Source organism: Leptodactylus fuscus, chromosome 2 (assembly GCF_031893055.1).
Source record: "Leptodactylus fuscus isolate aLepFus1 chromosome 2, aLepFus1.hap2, whole genome shotgun sequence".
NCBI lineage: Eukaryota > Metazoa > Chordata > Amphibia > Anura > Leptodactylidae > Leptodactylus > Leptodactylus fuscus.
The window spans coordinates 244,562,860-244,581,130 of NC_134266.1; the positions used below are offsets into that span (position 1 = coordinate 244,562,860).

The following is an 18,271-nucleotide window of genomic DNA, read 5'->3' on the forward strand; positions in this document are numbered from 1 at the left end:
TCACACGGAGTAACGCGCCGCTCATTCTGTCAAGTAAACAAGTGTCAGAGTGAGCGCTGTAAGGGTGAGTTCACATGATGTAACGTGCCGCGTGATCTGGCACGTATACGGAGTGTGAGAGTTTGCGCGCCGTAAAAGCTCCTATTGATTTCAATGGGAGTTAGGATCGTATACGTCGCGTTATTTAGCGGCCGTGATTTTGCCGCAAAATCACGGCCGCAAAATAACGCGGCGTTTACAATCCACGCTCCCATTGAAATCAATGGGAGCGTATACGGCGCGCAAACTCTGACACGGCGTATACGTGCCAGATCACGCGGCACGTTACTCCGTGTGAACTCCCCTTAAGACATATAACATGATTTATTCTTCCTGTTTGGTTCCATATACAATTTATGCCTTCTTAAGGAATTGGCGTATGGGACCACAGACTTCAGTGGCTATGGCTTGGTACAATGCTCAATCTGTATTGAGCAGTTATGTGCATATTTCCTAAGACCTAATGCTCCCTTCACACTTACATCCGATGTCCGGTGTATACACACCGGTTTTTTTAGCCAGGCGCAAAGTCAGGACATGCAGGACTTTGTGTCCAGCTACGAAAAACGGTTTCCCCATACACAGGCCGCAGGCGGACACTGGCAGTCACCTTTCCAAACCCATTCAAGTGAATAGGTTTGAAAGCTGACCGCCGGGTTTCCGTCCCCTGTCCAGTTTCGCCGGGGCTGAAGATGGAAACTTTTTTATTAATGACCTATTCTCACCTGGGACCCTCACAGATCAGCAGTTTGAGGGGGCCATAGACCTTGTGTCAGTGCTGTGACCCTTTCACTACTTACCTTGCATGCTGTCTAATTTATAGCAGCCGTGCAATATAATTACCACTCCTCCCATTCACTTCTATGAGACAAAGCTGTAATAACATTGCATGGCCGCTATGAATCAGAGAAGGTATAATGTAAAAAGAGAAGGGGTCACAGCACTTACATGAACGCTGATCTGTGGCGGTCCCTGGTGTTGGAACTCTTCACACAATGATTTTCTATTGACGACCTATCCTGGCGATAGCGCATCAATAAAAATGAACTGGATTAACTATTTCATTCAATGCAGGGCCCTCCAAAAACTGAAAATACAACACTGCTGGACCTACTGAATTGATAAGCTGAGATACCCCTTACCCTATGTGCACTTGGCCTGTGGTGATATACTTGCTGCATATGGTGATGAGCCTGGCTGTTGCCGACTTCTCGGGTTATGTTACCGGCTGGATGCTTTACAGGCCGAGATACCGTTAAGTGGACTCGTTCTCCGCTACCCTGTAGTAGAGCACAGGAATGCAAGATGAACCTACACAGATCAATATAAATACCTCAAAGCAGATCTGGAAGAAATATTCTTGCCTTGATCCTTAAGAGCCGGAGGACAGAATTACCGCTCTGCAGCGAATATCTGCAATTTACTACTCTACAGATGAAAGAAACCATATCATGCTATGCTCAGTATATAAAAAGGTGCATAATACAGTCTTCTCACGCTCTACTGTGTAAAATATAATGTCATTCAGTGTTCTGCACAAGTTTTAGGCAGGGAAACCAGTGCAAAATACAAATGTGGTATTCAGAATTTATTTTTGTCAATTAAATAACTTAAGTAAATGAATATAAACGAAGTGTAAATCATTTGTTCCTCCTGTGATTTGGTCATCTGGTGTGACCTTTGCCCTTTGGAGGAGGAGTCCTGGAAGTGATGGTCCGGCCCCCACAGAACCCGGGTCTCACCATCATCCAGTCTGTCTGGAATTACATGAAGAGACAGAAGGATTGGAGCAAACCTACATCTACAGAAGATCTGGGTTTAGTTCTCCAAGATGGCGGGAACAACCTCCCTGCCGAGTTAATTCAAAACCAGTCTGCAAGTGTACAGAGAAGTATTGATGGAAGGCAAAGGTCAAAGGTCACACCAAATATTGATGGGATTTGGATTTATGTTTACTCTATTCACTTAATTGGTGCATTGACAAAAATAAACTATTAACACTTCTATCGATATTCTTAAAGGGATTTTCCCATCTCCTTGTTTCTCCTCGTCTCACTTCCTACTTTCCTCCCACCACCTCCTCTCCCAGCTTGCTGAGCAGGACGCTATGAAGTATCACAATACTTATTACAATTACTAGAAATCTAATATAAATGCAGATCGGATAATAGCGCATGTTCATAGAGAAAGGACTCAGTGTTATCTGTGTGTTTACACAGACTCGGCTTTATCAGCAAACTGCAATTAGCTGAACTGATTAGCTGAACAGTGAGTGATGTGACTTGTCCTATCTCACAGGTCGGGCGTTACGGAAACGCTGTGTATACAATGAAAGGCATAAGTTCACATAGCAGGCAAACAAAGCAACATTTCTAAAGCAATATATTTAGGAAAATGCTTCAGTTTATATAAGCTACCAGTATAAATAGGATCCTTGAGATGGGAATACCCCTTTAACTTTGCTGAATTTTGCCATGCCAGCCTAAATCTTTTGCACAGTGCTCTACATATATACATACACAGCTTGGAACCTTCCTATAAAACAGTATCAACTGAACTTGATAGATGCAAAGTTATTAATTACTATGAATTATCAGATATTATTGAAAAAGTGTATAAAGTGCACTTGTGCTGGCAAAGAACCATCAGAAGGGTAGTCCAAAATAAAATGTTAACGTTAAAGGGATCTTCTAAAACTTTTATAGGGATTTTTTAAAAAGGATATTCTAGGATTTTCCTTAGGATAAGTCATCAATATCAGATTGGTCCAACACCTGCACAGATCAGCAGATAGAATGAGCTGCTGAGTGCTGTGGCTTCTCCAGTGTAAGGGGCTGTACACAGTGTCATGGCTGTACTTGTTATTGCAGCTCAGTCTCATTCACTTGAAAGGGACTGAACTGCAGAAGGATCTCAGGAATTATCTGCATATTATTTTGGATTAATGGTCAGCATCACAACTGCAGGATTTTTAGGAATTTTTTAACCCCTTAAGGACCAGGCCATTTTTTGGTTTCGCATTTTCGTTTTTCCCTCCTCACATTTCAAGAGCCATAACTTTTTCATTTTTCAGTTCACAGAGTCACATGATGGCTTATTGTTTGCGGGACAAATTGTACTTTGTAATGGCACCATTCAATATGCTGTGCAATGTACTGGGAAGCTGGAAAAAAAATTCAGAATGAGGTGCAATTGGAGAAAAAATGCATTTGCGCCATTTTCTTATGGGTTTAATTTTTACAGCGTTCACTGTTTGGTACAAATGACATGTTACCTGTGTTCTACGTGTCAGTACGAATGCGGTGATACCAAATTTATATAGTATTTGAAATGTTTTGATACTTTTAAAAAAAATGATAAACTTTGCATGTTCTAACACCTGTAACTTTTTCATATTTCCATGTATGGAGCTGGTTCTGGTGTCTTTTTATGCGGGACAAGATGACGTTTCTATTGATACCATTTGGGGAAAGATCTGATGGTTTGATCACTTTTTATTCAATTTTTTATAAGAGGCAAAGTGTTGAAAAAAACGCTTTTTGGCTGTTTTTATTTTTTTTGCCGCTACGTTGTTCGCAGTACGGGATAAATGTTTTAATATTCTAATAGTTCGGGCATTTTGGAGCGCGGGGATACCTAATATGTTTATGTTTAATGTTCTTTAATTACTTTTATAGCTAATCTAGGGAAAGGGGGGTGATTTGAACTTTTATATTTTTTTTATTTTTTTAATACTTTTAAAAACTTTTTTTTTTTCTTCTGTTACATTTATGATCAGACCCCTTAGGTACCTTGAAACCTAGGGGGTCTGATCGCTCATACTATTCACTGCAATACTACAGTACTGCAGTGAATAGCAGAATCCCAGCACTTCTATTAGACGATGCCTCTGGCCTCTGGCATCGTCTAATAGATCTCGTGCAGAGACAAGCCTGGAAGCCTTCAATAGGCTTCCGGCTGTCATAGCAACCGATCACCGCCCTCATGTGACGTTCAGGAGGGCGGCGATCGGGGAAACATGGCGGCGCCCATGCCGCCTGCGCTGTTTACACGCTGCGGTCGCGTTTGACCGCAGTGTGTAAAGGGTTAACAGCAGCGATCGGCTCGGGCACCGACCGCTGCTGTTATTGGCAGGTCCTGGCTGTATGATACAGCCGGCATCTGCCATGTATGGAGCGAGCTTAGCGTGTGAGCTCGCTCCATACATCCCCATGCGACCCATGACGTACAGTTAAGTCAAGGGTCGCTAAGGGGTTAAAATATAGATACAAACCTAACCAAAAATTCTTTAAAAATATGTTTTACATAAAACCCGATTGAAAAAATTGCTAATTTTCTGGTGACACATTCACTTTACAGGGAGTCATGGACCGTCGCAGTGTTTCAGCTATAACTCGCATCAGTTTTCTGGTGTGAGGTTTAGTAAATCTGATGGGCCAAGGTGTCCCTGCCTCTTCCTCACTTAAGTCTATTATTGCCCCAGCTACTTTCAACCGGTACCATAGTTATGTAGATACTGCTAGCCGTATAAAAATAATACCTTTCTTATGTTTCACAGCCCCAGGAATGCATAGAAAAAGCACTTTTATCCTCAGTGGGAGGATCAATTCACAGAGCCTAGGGGGAGGAGATGAATGCAGGATGGGCGTGTTTAGTGATGATGCAGCAGTTCTCAGTACTAGAAGAAAATCCCCCTGTGCGCCAAGATCCTTATTTGAATAAAAAATAAAAGTGCTTTTTCTCTGCATCCCTGGGATTCTGAAACATAAGAAAGGTATGGTTTGTATTCTTTTAACAGCATCTACAGCACTATGGGACCAATAGTTTTACTGCAAAACTACTATAAACAGTCAAGGCCATAACTCTTGACATCTGATTTTAATTTTTTTTTTTTTCAAAAAATGAAGTATTTCTTCCTGAAAATTATTGTAATTACACATGTTTTATTATACACATTTCTATTTCCTTTGTGTGTATTGGAACAACACAAAAAGACCAAGAAAAAAATAGCCAAAAATTACATAATTTCACATAACAAAACTCAAAAAATGAGAGACAAAATTACTGGAACTCATCTTAATATTTGGCTGCACACCCTTTGGAAACAGTAACTGAAATCAATCACTTCCTATAAACATCAACAAGCTCCTTACACCTCTCATCTGGAATTTTGGACCACTCTTCCTTTGCAAACTGCTCCAGGTCTCTCATATGTGAAGGACGTCTTCTCTCCTCCCAAAAGCAATTTTAAGATCTCTCCACAGGTGTCCAATTGGATTTAGATCCGGACTCATTGCTGGCCACTTCAGGACTCTCCAGCGCTTTGTTTCCATACATTTCTGGGGCTTTTTGAAATATGTTTGGGGGTCATTGTTCTGTTAGAAGACTGATGATTTAGGACACAAACCCAGCTTTCTGACAATGGGCCCTATATTGCAACCCAAAATCCTTCGGTGATCTTCAGATTTCATGATGCCTTGCACACAGTCAAGACACCCAGTGCCAGAGGCAACAAAACAACCCCAAAACATCTCTGAACCTCCGCCATATTTGACTGTTGGTACAGTGTTCTTTTTTTTGTTGGCTGTTTTTAGTAAACAGTAGAATGATCTGCTTTACCAAAAAGCTCCATCTTGGTCTCATCTGTCCCAAGACGTTTTCCCAGAAGGATTTTGGCTTACTCACAAACATTTTGGCAAACTGCAGTCTAGCTTTTAATGGCACTGTGTCAGCAGTGGCGTCCCTCTGGGTTTCCTGCCATAGTGTGTCATTTCGTTCAAATGTTGACAGCTAGTTGGTGCTGATACTGATGCCCCCTGAGCCTGGACAGCATGAATTTGTTTGGAACTTGATTGGGACTGCTTATCCACCATCTGGACTATTCCGCGTTGCAACTTTTCATTGATTTTTGTCTTCCGTCCACGTCCAGGGAGATTAGCTACAGTGCCATGGTTCTTGATTATGTTGTGTAGACAAAGGAACATCAAGATCTCTGGAGATGGACTTGTAACTTTCAGATTGTTGATATTTTGCCACAATTTTGGTTCTCAATTCCTCAAACAGTTCTTTTCTCCTCTTTCTGTTCTCCATGCTTAGTGTGGGACACACAGACACAAAATGCAAACATTGAGTCAACTTCCCTCCTTTTTATATGGTTTCAGGCGTGATTTTTATATTGCCCATTCCTGTTACTTGCCACAGGTAAATATGAACGAGAATTGAAACAAAGTTATTTACAGTCCAATTTGCCTGTTTTTTGTGTTGTTCCAATACACACAAAGGAAATCAACATATGTGTAACAAAACATGCATAATTGCAATAATTTTCTAGATGAAATACTTCATTTTCTAGAAACATTTCAGGTGTGCCAACACTTACGGCCATGACTATATATCAATCTCCAAGTGTTCTTTAGAATGATAGTTGCACATAAGACACTGTGTTCAGATTCCCTTTAACGAAAAATAAAAATGAATGAAAAATATATACCCATCCCCATCCAAATGTATCTAGTTAGGACTGAAGTACACTAGCGGTAAAGTAAAGGATGACCACAGCGCTGCACTGTCCTCTGTAAAGATGTCTCGATAAGACGTAACAATGTGTTCTGGCACACTTACTCAATGTTGGCATGCTTCAAAAAAACAATTCACATCTCCAGTTTGCCAGATTTCATGATTTAATGAGTCCATCTGTGAAGAATTATTTCTGCGCTTGCTTTTATTTCATCTTATTTCTGAACACATCAGATATTTTATCTTTTAAAGTGACAGTACCCCTGCTATAGGTCGGCAGGAGATATGCAGTTTTGGTGTATTAACATGTACCATATAGCCTCTGACATTTTTGTGAAATTTCCTTAAAGTGGCAGTCCCATCAGAGCCATCTGTGTACCCACCATGGAGTCAGGATAGGAAATTAGGATGGGGGAGCCCGTGAGGTCCACAGGCCCCTCTTAGGGTATGTTCACACAGAGGTTTTTGAAGCAGATTTTGATGTGGAATCCACCTCCAAAAACAGCTCCCATTGACTTCAATGGGAGCCGCTCGCTTCTTTTTTCCGCTACAAGCTGCCCTATCTTGCCGCGGATTCCGCAGCTGACTCAGCCGCGTCACGAGGCTCCCTCCCGATTAGGCCATTCTTCAGGCCTAATCTGGAGTGGAATGCCGCGACTGGATGCTGATGCACTGCATAGGCATTCTGCCGCGCGGAAGTGTTCACACGCGGAATGCAAATTCCGCCGTATGAACATACCCTTAGAACACTTTAATCTATTTTGATGTCTAGAAATCCAAGTATGGTAAATCCTTCCCCTTGCTCAGTTTATTGAAATCTATGATACTAGTGAGTCAACGCTAGTGTGAATCTATCATGAGACTGTTAGACATTATGGGGTAGATGAATTAATAGAGACTAACTTTAGACAGTGCAAACTTAGACTAGACAGCCGTAAACTGCACCAGATTCTCTAAAGTGTCTGATCCTGTTTGATAAATCTGCTACAGTTTTAGACTACCTAGTCTAACTTTACACCACCTTGTAGTTGGCTTAGGTTCAGCTAAAATTTTGGAGCAAAACGTAGCTGAATTTTTTGAGAATTTTGTCACATTTTATGTCAAACGATTTTGCATATTAAGCTCCCCCTTTCAACAAGCTCTACCCACCTGTGAGGAGAGGACCAGAAACGGTTATAAGCTAAGGCCCCACAAAAAAACGCTGTGGGAAAGCATTAGGTTTTTTTCGCTTTTTCCGCAGCATTTTTTGCTTCTATATGGAAAACGTGCGCTCCCCATAGAAATGAATGGGCTGCTTTTTCCCATTCATTTCTATGGGGAGCGCGCGTATGCCGGCTCCCATAGATACTGCTCGTCTATGGAAGAGTACTGCGAGCAGAGGGAGGGGCCGTTCCTCCGGCTCTCACAGCGCAGCGCGATTGGCTGTGATGTGAAGAAGGACGTCTCTGGCTAACTGTCAGAAACGCCCTTCCGACCATAGAAGAGCTACAGTACCGGACCATAAGCTCTTCACACTGGGCCCAGATGGGGAAAGCCGACAGTGCGCTGAACTCAGCACACTGTCAGCTTTCCGGCAGTATATAGAACTGCCTGTGGGCAAAATGGTGAAAGGTCCTCTTTAAACACATAGCAAATGGGGTGTAAAGTAAGTGCAATGGATTTTTTTGTGCAAATGACACCAGAATATTGGTGCATTATTAGTTTACCTACTCCAGTATTGCCTGGAGAGTTCCTTGAAGAAACAGAGCATTTATATCAATCAGTCATTGCTCATTGCAAGTGCTAAGTGTGCATTTATCACAACACGGAGGATTGGCACTTAGTCTTTGTCCTTCAGATTCCTCAAAATTTAAAACATATTTCTGGCAAGAATGTAAAGAACATCTTCTGCAGTGTGGAAGGGGAATGATCCAGGGATAGATAAAGGATTGAGGAAGTTCAAAGCCACTAAGCTTGTGCCTCTGGCAGTGTATCGAGCATTCAGCATATAGTAGTGCTTAAAAAATAAACTTCAGTTTACACTTTTATCTGCTATACGGGATATTGTCACCTCTGTATTCATAGACAAATCCATAGATACTCCCTATAAGAATGTATACACTTATCCACTGTAGGGATCTGCGGTAATACCTGAATAATCTGAGCAGCTAGTTCCGGGGTGCCATGCTTTAGGTCAAGTCCATTGATGGCCAGGACTCGGTCATTGCTGTGCAGCCTCCCGTCCTGAGCAGCTAATCCTCCTTCTAGGAGATCCAGAATAAAAACTCCAGATTCATCAGTTCTCCGGACAAGCTTAATGCCAAGCTGCTCATTGGTCCCCCTTTTATTAAGGGTGACATGGAAGCTTTCTTCTCTCTGCAAGTTGCTGTCCATATGAGACTGCGTTCTGCTGCCAAAGCGCCTCTCTCGGAGCACGGTGAGATGGAGCACAGTACATGGTTGGGACAAAACCACCCTGGCGTAGTTATGGGATACATTGCTAATGTCGAAATTATTCACCTGTACCAAAAAAAAAGGAAATATCAATGGAGATCCAATATATAGAACATTTTTCTATAGTACCAAAGCATCTATATGAGGTAGGATGTTTTGCTTAACCATTTTCTATTGCTTTGTCATACCTCCCAAATGTCTTGGATTCTGCGGGACATTCCCGGATTCTGGGTTGTGTCCCGCTGCCCCAGGTATGTCCCAGTGTCAACTCATCTGCATCCGGAGGACACAGATGAGTTGAATACACTGGCGAGCGAAGTAGGAGCTGTCACAGCTCAGCTCCTACTTCACTGCAGTCCTCCACTGTAGGCATGATGTGATGACATCACACACACCGCGCCTACAGCTCCGTGACTGAGACTGCAGACAGAGCTGCGGGGGATCGAGGAAATGTGAGTATCAGTGTTTTTTATGTTAAGCCTTGAGTACAAATTGAGGGGGAACATGATGAGGGGAGCACATGCAACTAGGGGCAGATGAAGAGGGGAGGCATGAAACTGGGGGCAGAAATGGAGGGGGACATGAACCTGAGGGCAGAGATGGAGGTGGACATGAAACTGAGGGCAGAGATGAGGGGAGGACATAAAACTGGGGGCGGATGAAGGAGGGACAAGAAACTGGGACAGAGATGGAAGGGGACATGAAACTGGGGAAAGAGATGGAGGATGACATGTAACTGGGGGCAGATGAAGGGGGGACATTAAAATGGGGGAGAGATGGAAACAGGGGGCTGATGAAGGGAAGACGTGAAACTGGGGAGAGATGAAACTGGGGGCAGAGATGGAGGCGGGGACATGAAATGGGAGGTAAATTAAGAGGGGCACTTAAATTGAGGGGATATTAAGGGGGACATTAAAATGGTGACAACTGGAGTTTAATGTCCCTCTCTAGATGCCCCAGTTTAATGTCCCACTTCAGCTGCCATTATTTTATTGTCCCCCTCCAACAACCTCCACTGTTTAATGTCGCCCTCCAGCTGCCCCACTTTCATGTTCCCCTCTAGTTTCCCCCAGTTTAAACTGGGACACCAGGAGAGGGACTTAATACTGTGGGGCCGCTGGAAGGGAACATTATAATGTAGGGACATATAATTTATGCGTGACTGTAGGAGGATTATACTGTGTGGGGGCACATGAAAAATGAATGAGAATGGGCGGAGTCAACATAAAAGTGTGCAGAGCTAAAATTGCCGCATATTTTGTCCCTCTTTCTGTTCTTTGACAGTTGGGAGGTATGGTTTCGTGTTGATCCTTTGTAGTCTGATACTGCAGACATATTATCTTCTAACTGTTCCCTATTTTTTGCTAATCTGCCAAATGTACCTGTACATTAGCACGAAGTAGAGGACAGAAGAAGGATCAGACTACACCGGGTTAGTTTGTAGTCTGTAACCATGGAGACAAAGATTGGCAAAGTAGCTGTAAACACAGAGGCAAACACATTTTTCATTGGAATTCTGCAAGACAAGCACAATTGTAAAATGAAAGAAATCCGGCACTCTCACATGCTTTTTTTTAAGATGTGTAACAAACTCCATATTTCTGATGACCAGGGGCATAACTTCAAAAAAACATCAATTTTTTTGTCTGGATTGCTAATAAAATTGGCATTTGTTACACATCTACAAAAGCATGTGAGAGTGCCGGATTTCTATCATTTTATATACAGTACAGACCAAAAGTTTGGACACACCTTCTCATTCAAAGAGTTTTCTGTATTTTCATGACTATGAAAATTGTAGATTCACACTGAAGGTATCAAAACTATGAAGTAACACATGTGGAATTATATACTTAACAAAAAAGTGTGAAACAATTGAAAATCTGTCTTATATTCTCGGTTCTTCATAGTAGCCATCTTTTGCTTTGATTCCTACTTTGCACACTCTTGGCATTCTCTTGAGGAGCTTCAAGAGGTAGTCACCGGAAATGGTTTTCACTTCACAGGTGTGCCCTGTCAGGTTTAATAAGTGGGATTTCTTGCCTTATAAATGGGGTTGGGACCATCAGTTGTGTTGTGCAGAAGTCAGGGGGATACACAGCTGATAGTCCTACTGAATAGACTGTTAGAATTTGTATTATGGCAAGAAAAAAGCAGCTAAGTAAAGAAAAACGAGTGGCCATCATTACTGTAAGAAATGAAGGTCAGTCAGTGCGAAAAATTGGGAAAACTTTGAAAGTGTCCCCAAGTGCAGTTGCAAAAACCATCAAGCGCTACAAAGAAACTGGCTGACATGAGGACCGCCCCAGGAAGGGAAGACCAAGAGTCACCTCTGCTGCGGAGGACAAGTTCATCCGAGTCACCAGCCTCAGAAATCGCAGATTAACAGCAGCTCAGATTAGAGAGCAGGTCAATACCACACAGAGTTCTAGCAGCAGACACATCTCTACAACAACTGTTAAGAGGAGACTTTGTGCAGCCGCCGGCCTTCATGGTAAAAGAGCTGCTAGAAAACCACTGCTAAGGACAGACAACAAGCAGAAGAGACTTGTGTGGGCTAAAGAACACAAGGAATGGACATTAGACCAGGGGAAATCTGTGCTTTGGTCTGATGAGTCCAAATTTGAGATCTTTGGGTAAAACCACCGTGTCTTTGTGTGACACAGAAAGGGTGAACGGATGGACCCTACATGCCCGGTTCCCACCGTGAAGCATGGAGGAGGAGGTGTGATGGTGAGGGGGGGGCTTTGCTGGTGACACTGTTGGGGATTTATTCAAAATTGAAGGTGTACTGAACCAGCATGTGTTTAGTTGGACCATCATTTATTTTTCAACAGGACAATGACCCCAAACACACCTCCAGGCTGTGTAAGGGCTATTTGACCAAGGAGGAGAATTATTGGGTGCTACACCAGGTGAGCTGGACCGCAGAGTGAAGGCAAAAGGGCCAACAAGTGCTAAGTATCTCTGGGAACTCCTTCAAGACTGTTGGAAGACCATTTCAGGTGGCTACCTCTTGAAGCTCATCAAGAGAATGCCAAGAGTGTACAAAGCAGTAATCAAAGCAAAAGGTGGCTACTTTGTAGAACCTAGAATATAAGACAGATTTTCAGTTGTTTCACACTTTTTTATTAAGTATGTAATTCCACACGTGTTAGTTCATAGTTTTGATGCCATCAGTGTGAATCTACAATTTTTATAGTCATGAAAATACAGAAAACTCTTTGAATGAGAAGGTGTTTCCAAACTTGGCCTGTACTGTATGTGCAGAGCGCGTTCCTCTCACAGTGCCGTTTCAATAGAAGCAATATTGTGACATGGTGTGTCCAATGCCATATTAAGGAGCTGTACTCCGATTCCTATAATATGGAGCTGTCGCAATGCCCATACATCAGCACATAGAGTGCCTACATCTCAGTAACGATGGGTTCACACGGGTTTTCCTGGACCGGATTTTGACATTAAAGAGATTGTCCTGGATTAATAAATTCTTTATTATTACTACGGCGCTGCTTTAACCCGTGGGCTGTGTTTGTTGTTGCAGCTCGCCGTAATTCAAGTAAACCAGGCCGAACTGCAATACCAGACACAGCCCATATATAAAAGTGGCGCTGTTCCTGGACAAAACAAAGCTGGAGATACTTTTCCTAGTCTTCGGCAACCCTTTAATAAGAATGCATTTCTTAAAAGCTATCCATCACTTCTTTCAGGAAATTAGATTTCCATTTACCCTGTTTTTTCCCACCCCCATTATCATTGAGCAGAGATTTTAGACAACGCAGCAGCAATAGGAAATGTGAACTATTTAAAGCCCAGACATCAGCAGTCTCCATCGACAATACAATAAAGAACAATTTATAATGTCTATTTATACAGTGTGACGTTTCGTTTTTTTTCGCTTACTTGAAGTATTTGGTCACCAGCCAATAGTCTCCCATCCCTGGCAATGATGCCATCTCGATATATTTCCTGTATGACGATGTTTATTAAAGGGGTCTCATTACCGCCAACGATGCTGATCCCCAGTTCGATGTATGGGTTGGATCGGTGTATTTCAATGGTAGTAATTTCTCCTTCAGGCAAGCTAGCCGGGGGATGCATAGCTGTACAGCACAAACAAACAAAAAGACAACAATATCAATAGGACGCGTATGGTACAGCGCCTTCTTGATCAATACACTGCAGAGATCAATAGTACTCCATATTCTGCAACACAACTGCATTATGTATTAGAAACAAGATATCTCTATGGTCCGTGTGTATCTGAACAAGTAGTACTACACACAAAATTCATGAAATCGCCCATATAAATATTGTATTTGTACCCCTAAAAATAAAGCTAAAAAATTAAAATAAGAAAAGAAAACATTTATATGACTTTGCCCCTCTCCTATGAACAGAGTTCATAACAAAACTTTATTATTACTTGGTATTAAAGGGGTTATCCAGCTTTGATCTGAAAATATATCCATAGCAGTGCTAAATCCTCAATGTTCCCTTGTGCACCCTTTGCTTGGCATTATATTACTCGCTGTTCCTTGTATGACATGCGTTGAATATGTGGACAAACCACACTTCCCATGATTCATGTCTCTGCACTCACTCTCCATGTACCCCTTCCTTCTTCACTCTTCCTTGAAATGAAATCACAGGTGATAAATTCCTCCGATTTCTGAAGTCAACCTTGTATCAGTGTTATTTACATGCATTGAATATGTGGACAAACTACACTTCCCACAATTCATCTGCCTGCACTCACTCTGTGTACCCCTACCTTCTCCGCTCTTCCCTGCAATTAAATCACAAGTAATAAATCATTCCCACATCCAAGGTCATTTGCTACTGTTAAGTTTTGTTTGTAGGCTTTTGTTTTTGTTTGTTTGTAGGCTCACCCATCAAACAGGGAGAGTGAGAGCAGGCAGATGAATCAAGGGAAATGTAGTTTGTCCACAGATTCACTGCATGTAAAGAACAGTGATACAAGATTGACCTCAGATGTGGGAGTGATTTATTACCTGTGATTTCATTGCAGGGGAGAGTGGAGAAAGAAGGGATGGGTACACGGAGAGTGAGGGCAGGGAGATGAATCATGGGAAGTGTAGTTTGTTTGTCCACAGATTCACTGCATGTAAATAATAGCAAGTAAAATAAAGTCAAGCAAAGGCTGCACAAGGGAAAGGTGAGGATTTAGCACTACTTTGGATGTATTTGCAAATAACTTTTGGAAGCTGGATAGCCCCTTTTGGGGTATGTTCACACGGAGGGTTTTGCAGGCGGATTTTGACGTGGAATCCGCCTCAAAATCCGCTTGTAAATCCACCTCCCATTCATTTCAATGGGAGTCACTTGCAGTTTTTTTCCGCTAGTGATTTTTTTTCAGCTAGCAGATAAAAACCCAACATACCCTATCTGCAGGCGGATTCCACGGCGTCCGTGTCTTGAGACTCCCTCCTGATTAGGCCCATTCATCCAGACCTAATCAGGAGCAGGATGCCGCAACTGAATACTGATGTACTGCATTGGCATCCCATCGCGGAAAAAGTTTCCACCGTGTGAACGGGGCCTTAGACTGCACGTCTAAGATGTAATTCATGATAAGCTCTGTGCAGACATTGAGCCGCAATGCAGAAAATGCAGAAAAATTTCAGCTCTGAAGCCTGCAGATTTGTGAAAGCAGCTCTGCACGATATTAAAGACTGTCATTCGGGATCAGTAACATTTACATAATGGTTTAACCCTTTATGAAGACTGTATCTATAATAAGTTGCTGTGGTTCATAAGAGGTTGGGAAGGTAAATGAAGGCTGCGCATAATTATGGTGAGATTATATCTTACGTGAGAGAATATACTGAATCAGCCCAATTATTGATCACACAGCAAGTTTATGGAGTACATTCCAGGAAAGCCGCCATCTAATGACTCCCCAGGAACGTAAGTACGGTATAATTTATTAGCAACATATAAAACGGAATAGAGCCAAAGGGGACGGGAAATTGCAGATACAGTGAGATAACTGTAGGGTATATAGGATTTCCTTGAAGGGACATCAAAAAACATCATGTGGAGTAAAAATGGATTTTTACACTAATTGAAGAAAAATAGAAGTTACAGGGCGGTATATGTAAATGTATATATTCTGATACATAACATGGGACTAGGTCTACAGTCTGGAAGAATGCAAACTCCGAATTTATTATTCAATATTTTTGACAACGAAATGTATAATTTATATAATATGTACTGGGCTATAAAAGCGGGGAATGTTGACCTTCTACTTCTCTGTTGAAAGTAGAACTGATGAGGTCTTTTGAGACAGACCAGTTGCTAGGGATATATTGTGTAGCAACCACAGATCTTTAATGGGGGTGTTGGCAGCGCCTCCCCAGCGGCCAGCCTGTTTGATGTTGTTTGTTAGGATTTCAGCACATAGCAGAAGCTATCAGATTGCTGTATACATTACTTTAGGTGGGGAACCTGTTTGAATGGTCACTAACTTTTCAGACAATTTAGTCTCCTGTATTAGATCGTGTTATTCTAACCAAAATTGTAATGTACTTTATTTAAAAATATTGCTTTTTTCTGCCTGAAAAACCCATCTAAAGATCCTGCCACTAGGTGTCTCCCTTTTACCTAGTTTGGTGTTCTCTCCCTGTTACTAGGAAAGGTCTGTACATAGATACCAGTAAAATAGCAAGACGGCTTACTGTGAGTAGAAGAAGGGGTCTCTTATCTCTTTACACAATGTCCGGGATTGCTTTAGAAAATTTGGGACAGTTGGCTAAGCCACTGGTACTTCTTGAATACTAAAATTTGATACAGTTTTCCGTTATACTTTCTGTATCAATTCTTTGTGATTTCAGAGATTAAAGTTTGTAGGCATTGAATGGGGACCTCCGTTACAGATATCAGAGTTGTGTCTTGTTACAAGCCATGCACCTGTGTATCCATCACATGACCATGGACAAACTTTTAGGCAATAGCAGCAAGCTATGATACCCCTTTTTAGTCCCTTTTCAAATGGCCATATTATGACTTTGTGTATGCGCCTTATACACCTATCAGCCATAATATTACCCCCCCCCCCACACACACACACACACCTCATGTTGTATAGGTTCTCCTCCCTGAGGCCTAAATATCTCTGATCCATTGAGGATCATTAACAATTTGTGCTACAACAGTTCTTCTGTGGGATTGGACCATATAGGCTAACCTTTGCTCCCCAGATGCCTCAAACAGCCTTAGACGCCCATGACCCCTTTACCAGTTCAACAGAAGTCCTTCTTTGGACCATTTTTGGTAGGTACTGCTGCATACTGGACTACAACACCTGCCATCTTGGAGATGCTCTGGCCGAGTTGTCTAGACTTAAAGGGATCCTATCATTAGAATCCCTTTTTTTATAACTAACACGTCGGAATAGCCTTAAGAAAGGCTATTCTTCTCCTTCCTTTCGATGTCTACTGTTTGGTAGATATTCCGTGTGAGTTCTCTCGCAGCACTGGAGGCGGGCCCCAGCGCTCAAACAGCATTGGGGGCGTCCCCAATGCTGCCAGAGAACTCTCCAGTGCCACCTCCATCTTCTTCAGGAACCGGCCTCTACGGGTCGTCTTCCGGACTGACTTTCAATCTTCTACGCATGCGTATTTGGCTCTGCCTCAGGCAGAGTGGACTGCACCTGCGCGCTGCTATTTTTTTGTGGCCACAAAAAAATGGCCGTGTGCAGGTGCAGTTGGCTCTGCCCGAGGCCCGCTGGCAGAGCCGACTGCGCATGCATATTAGATTGAAAGCCAGGCCGGAAGACGACACGTAGAGGCCGGTTCCTGAAGAAGATGGAGGCAGCACTGGAGAGTTCTCTGGCAGCATTGGGGACAACCCCAGTGCTGTTTGAGTGCTGGGGCCCGCCCCCAGTGCTGCGAGAGCACTCATTTGCATAAAGACGGGAAACGGAATATCTACCGTATAGCGGCCCGGAGAAGACATCTAAAGGTAGGAGAAGAATAGCCTTTCTTAAGGCTATTACGACGTGTTAGAAAAAAAAGGGATTCTAATGATAGGATCCCTTTAATAATTTGGCCATTGTCAAAGTTACCCTTGCCCATTTTCTCTGTTTCCACCACATCCACTTTACATTCTATCCTAATGTATCTCACTCCTATGATGGGTGTGACCCATATCACCGTTTTTAATGTTACGGCTTAGGGGCGCATACTACGTTGACATCACTAGCTCATGTAGGTGATGTTTCGTCTTTCATAACCCCATAGCATTGAACAATCCACCTTCATATTTCTCTCTTCTAACAAAATATTTCTTAGCACGCCTCTGACAACAATAAATAGTTGGGATAATTGGGAACGTATTCTCCCCGAGAGCCGATCCATTATTCTTCATGCTTGTAATTGACTTTCATATTCATTTCGGCATGGGATTTATTAGATGGAAGAAGGATTATTTTCTGTTAGGTAAATATAACATAGTTGATAGACATAATTGTCTTTGGGGGAAGATTTTCCCACATTATGAATGACTAAATATACAACACCACCACAATGTAAAACAGGAAGGGAAAAGACAAAGCGGACCCGACCTTGACTTCTACAAGATTTTACGTACTGAATGAGGGGGAAATGCAATTACAGTGAATCAGCCACTGCTGAGATTTCCTCATCTACACAAGGAAGCATTAAGACTTAGACACAACAATACAAGGAACACTTCTGGATAGATCTACAAGATCTAAGGTTAAAAAAGGCAGTAAGAGAGTCAATAAGACACACCATTACTTTAGGGTAGGACTTGTAGCTAGGGACCGCAAGTAAAATTGCAGAATAAGTCACCATGCACGCAACACAGCAATACATGGAGTTCTGTATGTGCCAGCGTATAAGGCTCTGTCCAGTGTCACGTTTGGCCCTATTAAACCTCTACATGTTGCTGTCCATTCTTTGTAGGACATAAAAGTGTGGCAAAAAAGGGCCAGAGACGTATACTTTCTTAGGCTGGTCTTACACAATTGTAATGTAAGTCCGCAAATGGTCCGCAATTGAGGGATTTCAATTGCGGACCATTTGCACATTATACTCAATGCGGCCTCTTACACCACCAGATATTTTATCCGTGGTGTGGCCAGGCCGCAACCGTTGTCCGCAATTTATACAACATGTCCATAATGGCCGTGAATTGCGGCACTGCACGGACTCGCCCATACAACTCTATGGGCGAGTGCGCAGGACACGGACCTCTGCGGAGTGTATGTTGCCGATCAGCAACTAGTGTTGCT

General features: G+C 42.5%; 1 protein-coding gene across 2 annotated transcripts in view; it reads right to left on the bottom strand.

Annotated features, from left to right (window-relative positions):
• The window catches only part of LNX2 (ligand of numb-protein X 2), a 103,614-nt gene that overhangs the window by 10,153 nt on the left and 75,190 nt on the right, over positions 1 to 18,271 (bottom strand). For both annotated transcript variants that reach the window (XM_075265957.1, XM_075265958.1), the window contains exons 4-6: positions 12,892 to 13,091; positions 8,686 to 9,054; positions 1,182 to 1,319 (exon numbers count right to left, since the gene is read on the bottom strand). In XM_075265957.1, coding sequence (XP_075122058.1) covers positions 1,182 to 1,319; positions 8,686 to 9,054; positions 12,892 to 13,091 — 707 coding nt within the window. The remainder of the gene's footprint in view (positions 1 to 1,181; positions 1,320 to 8,685; positions 9,055 to 12,891; positions 13,092 to 18,271) is intronic.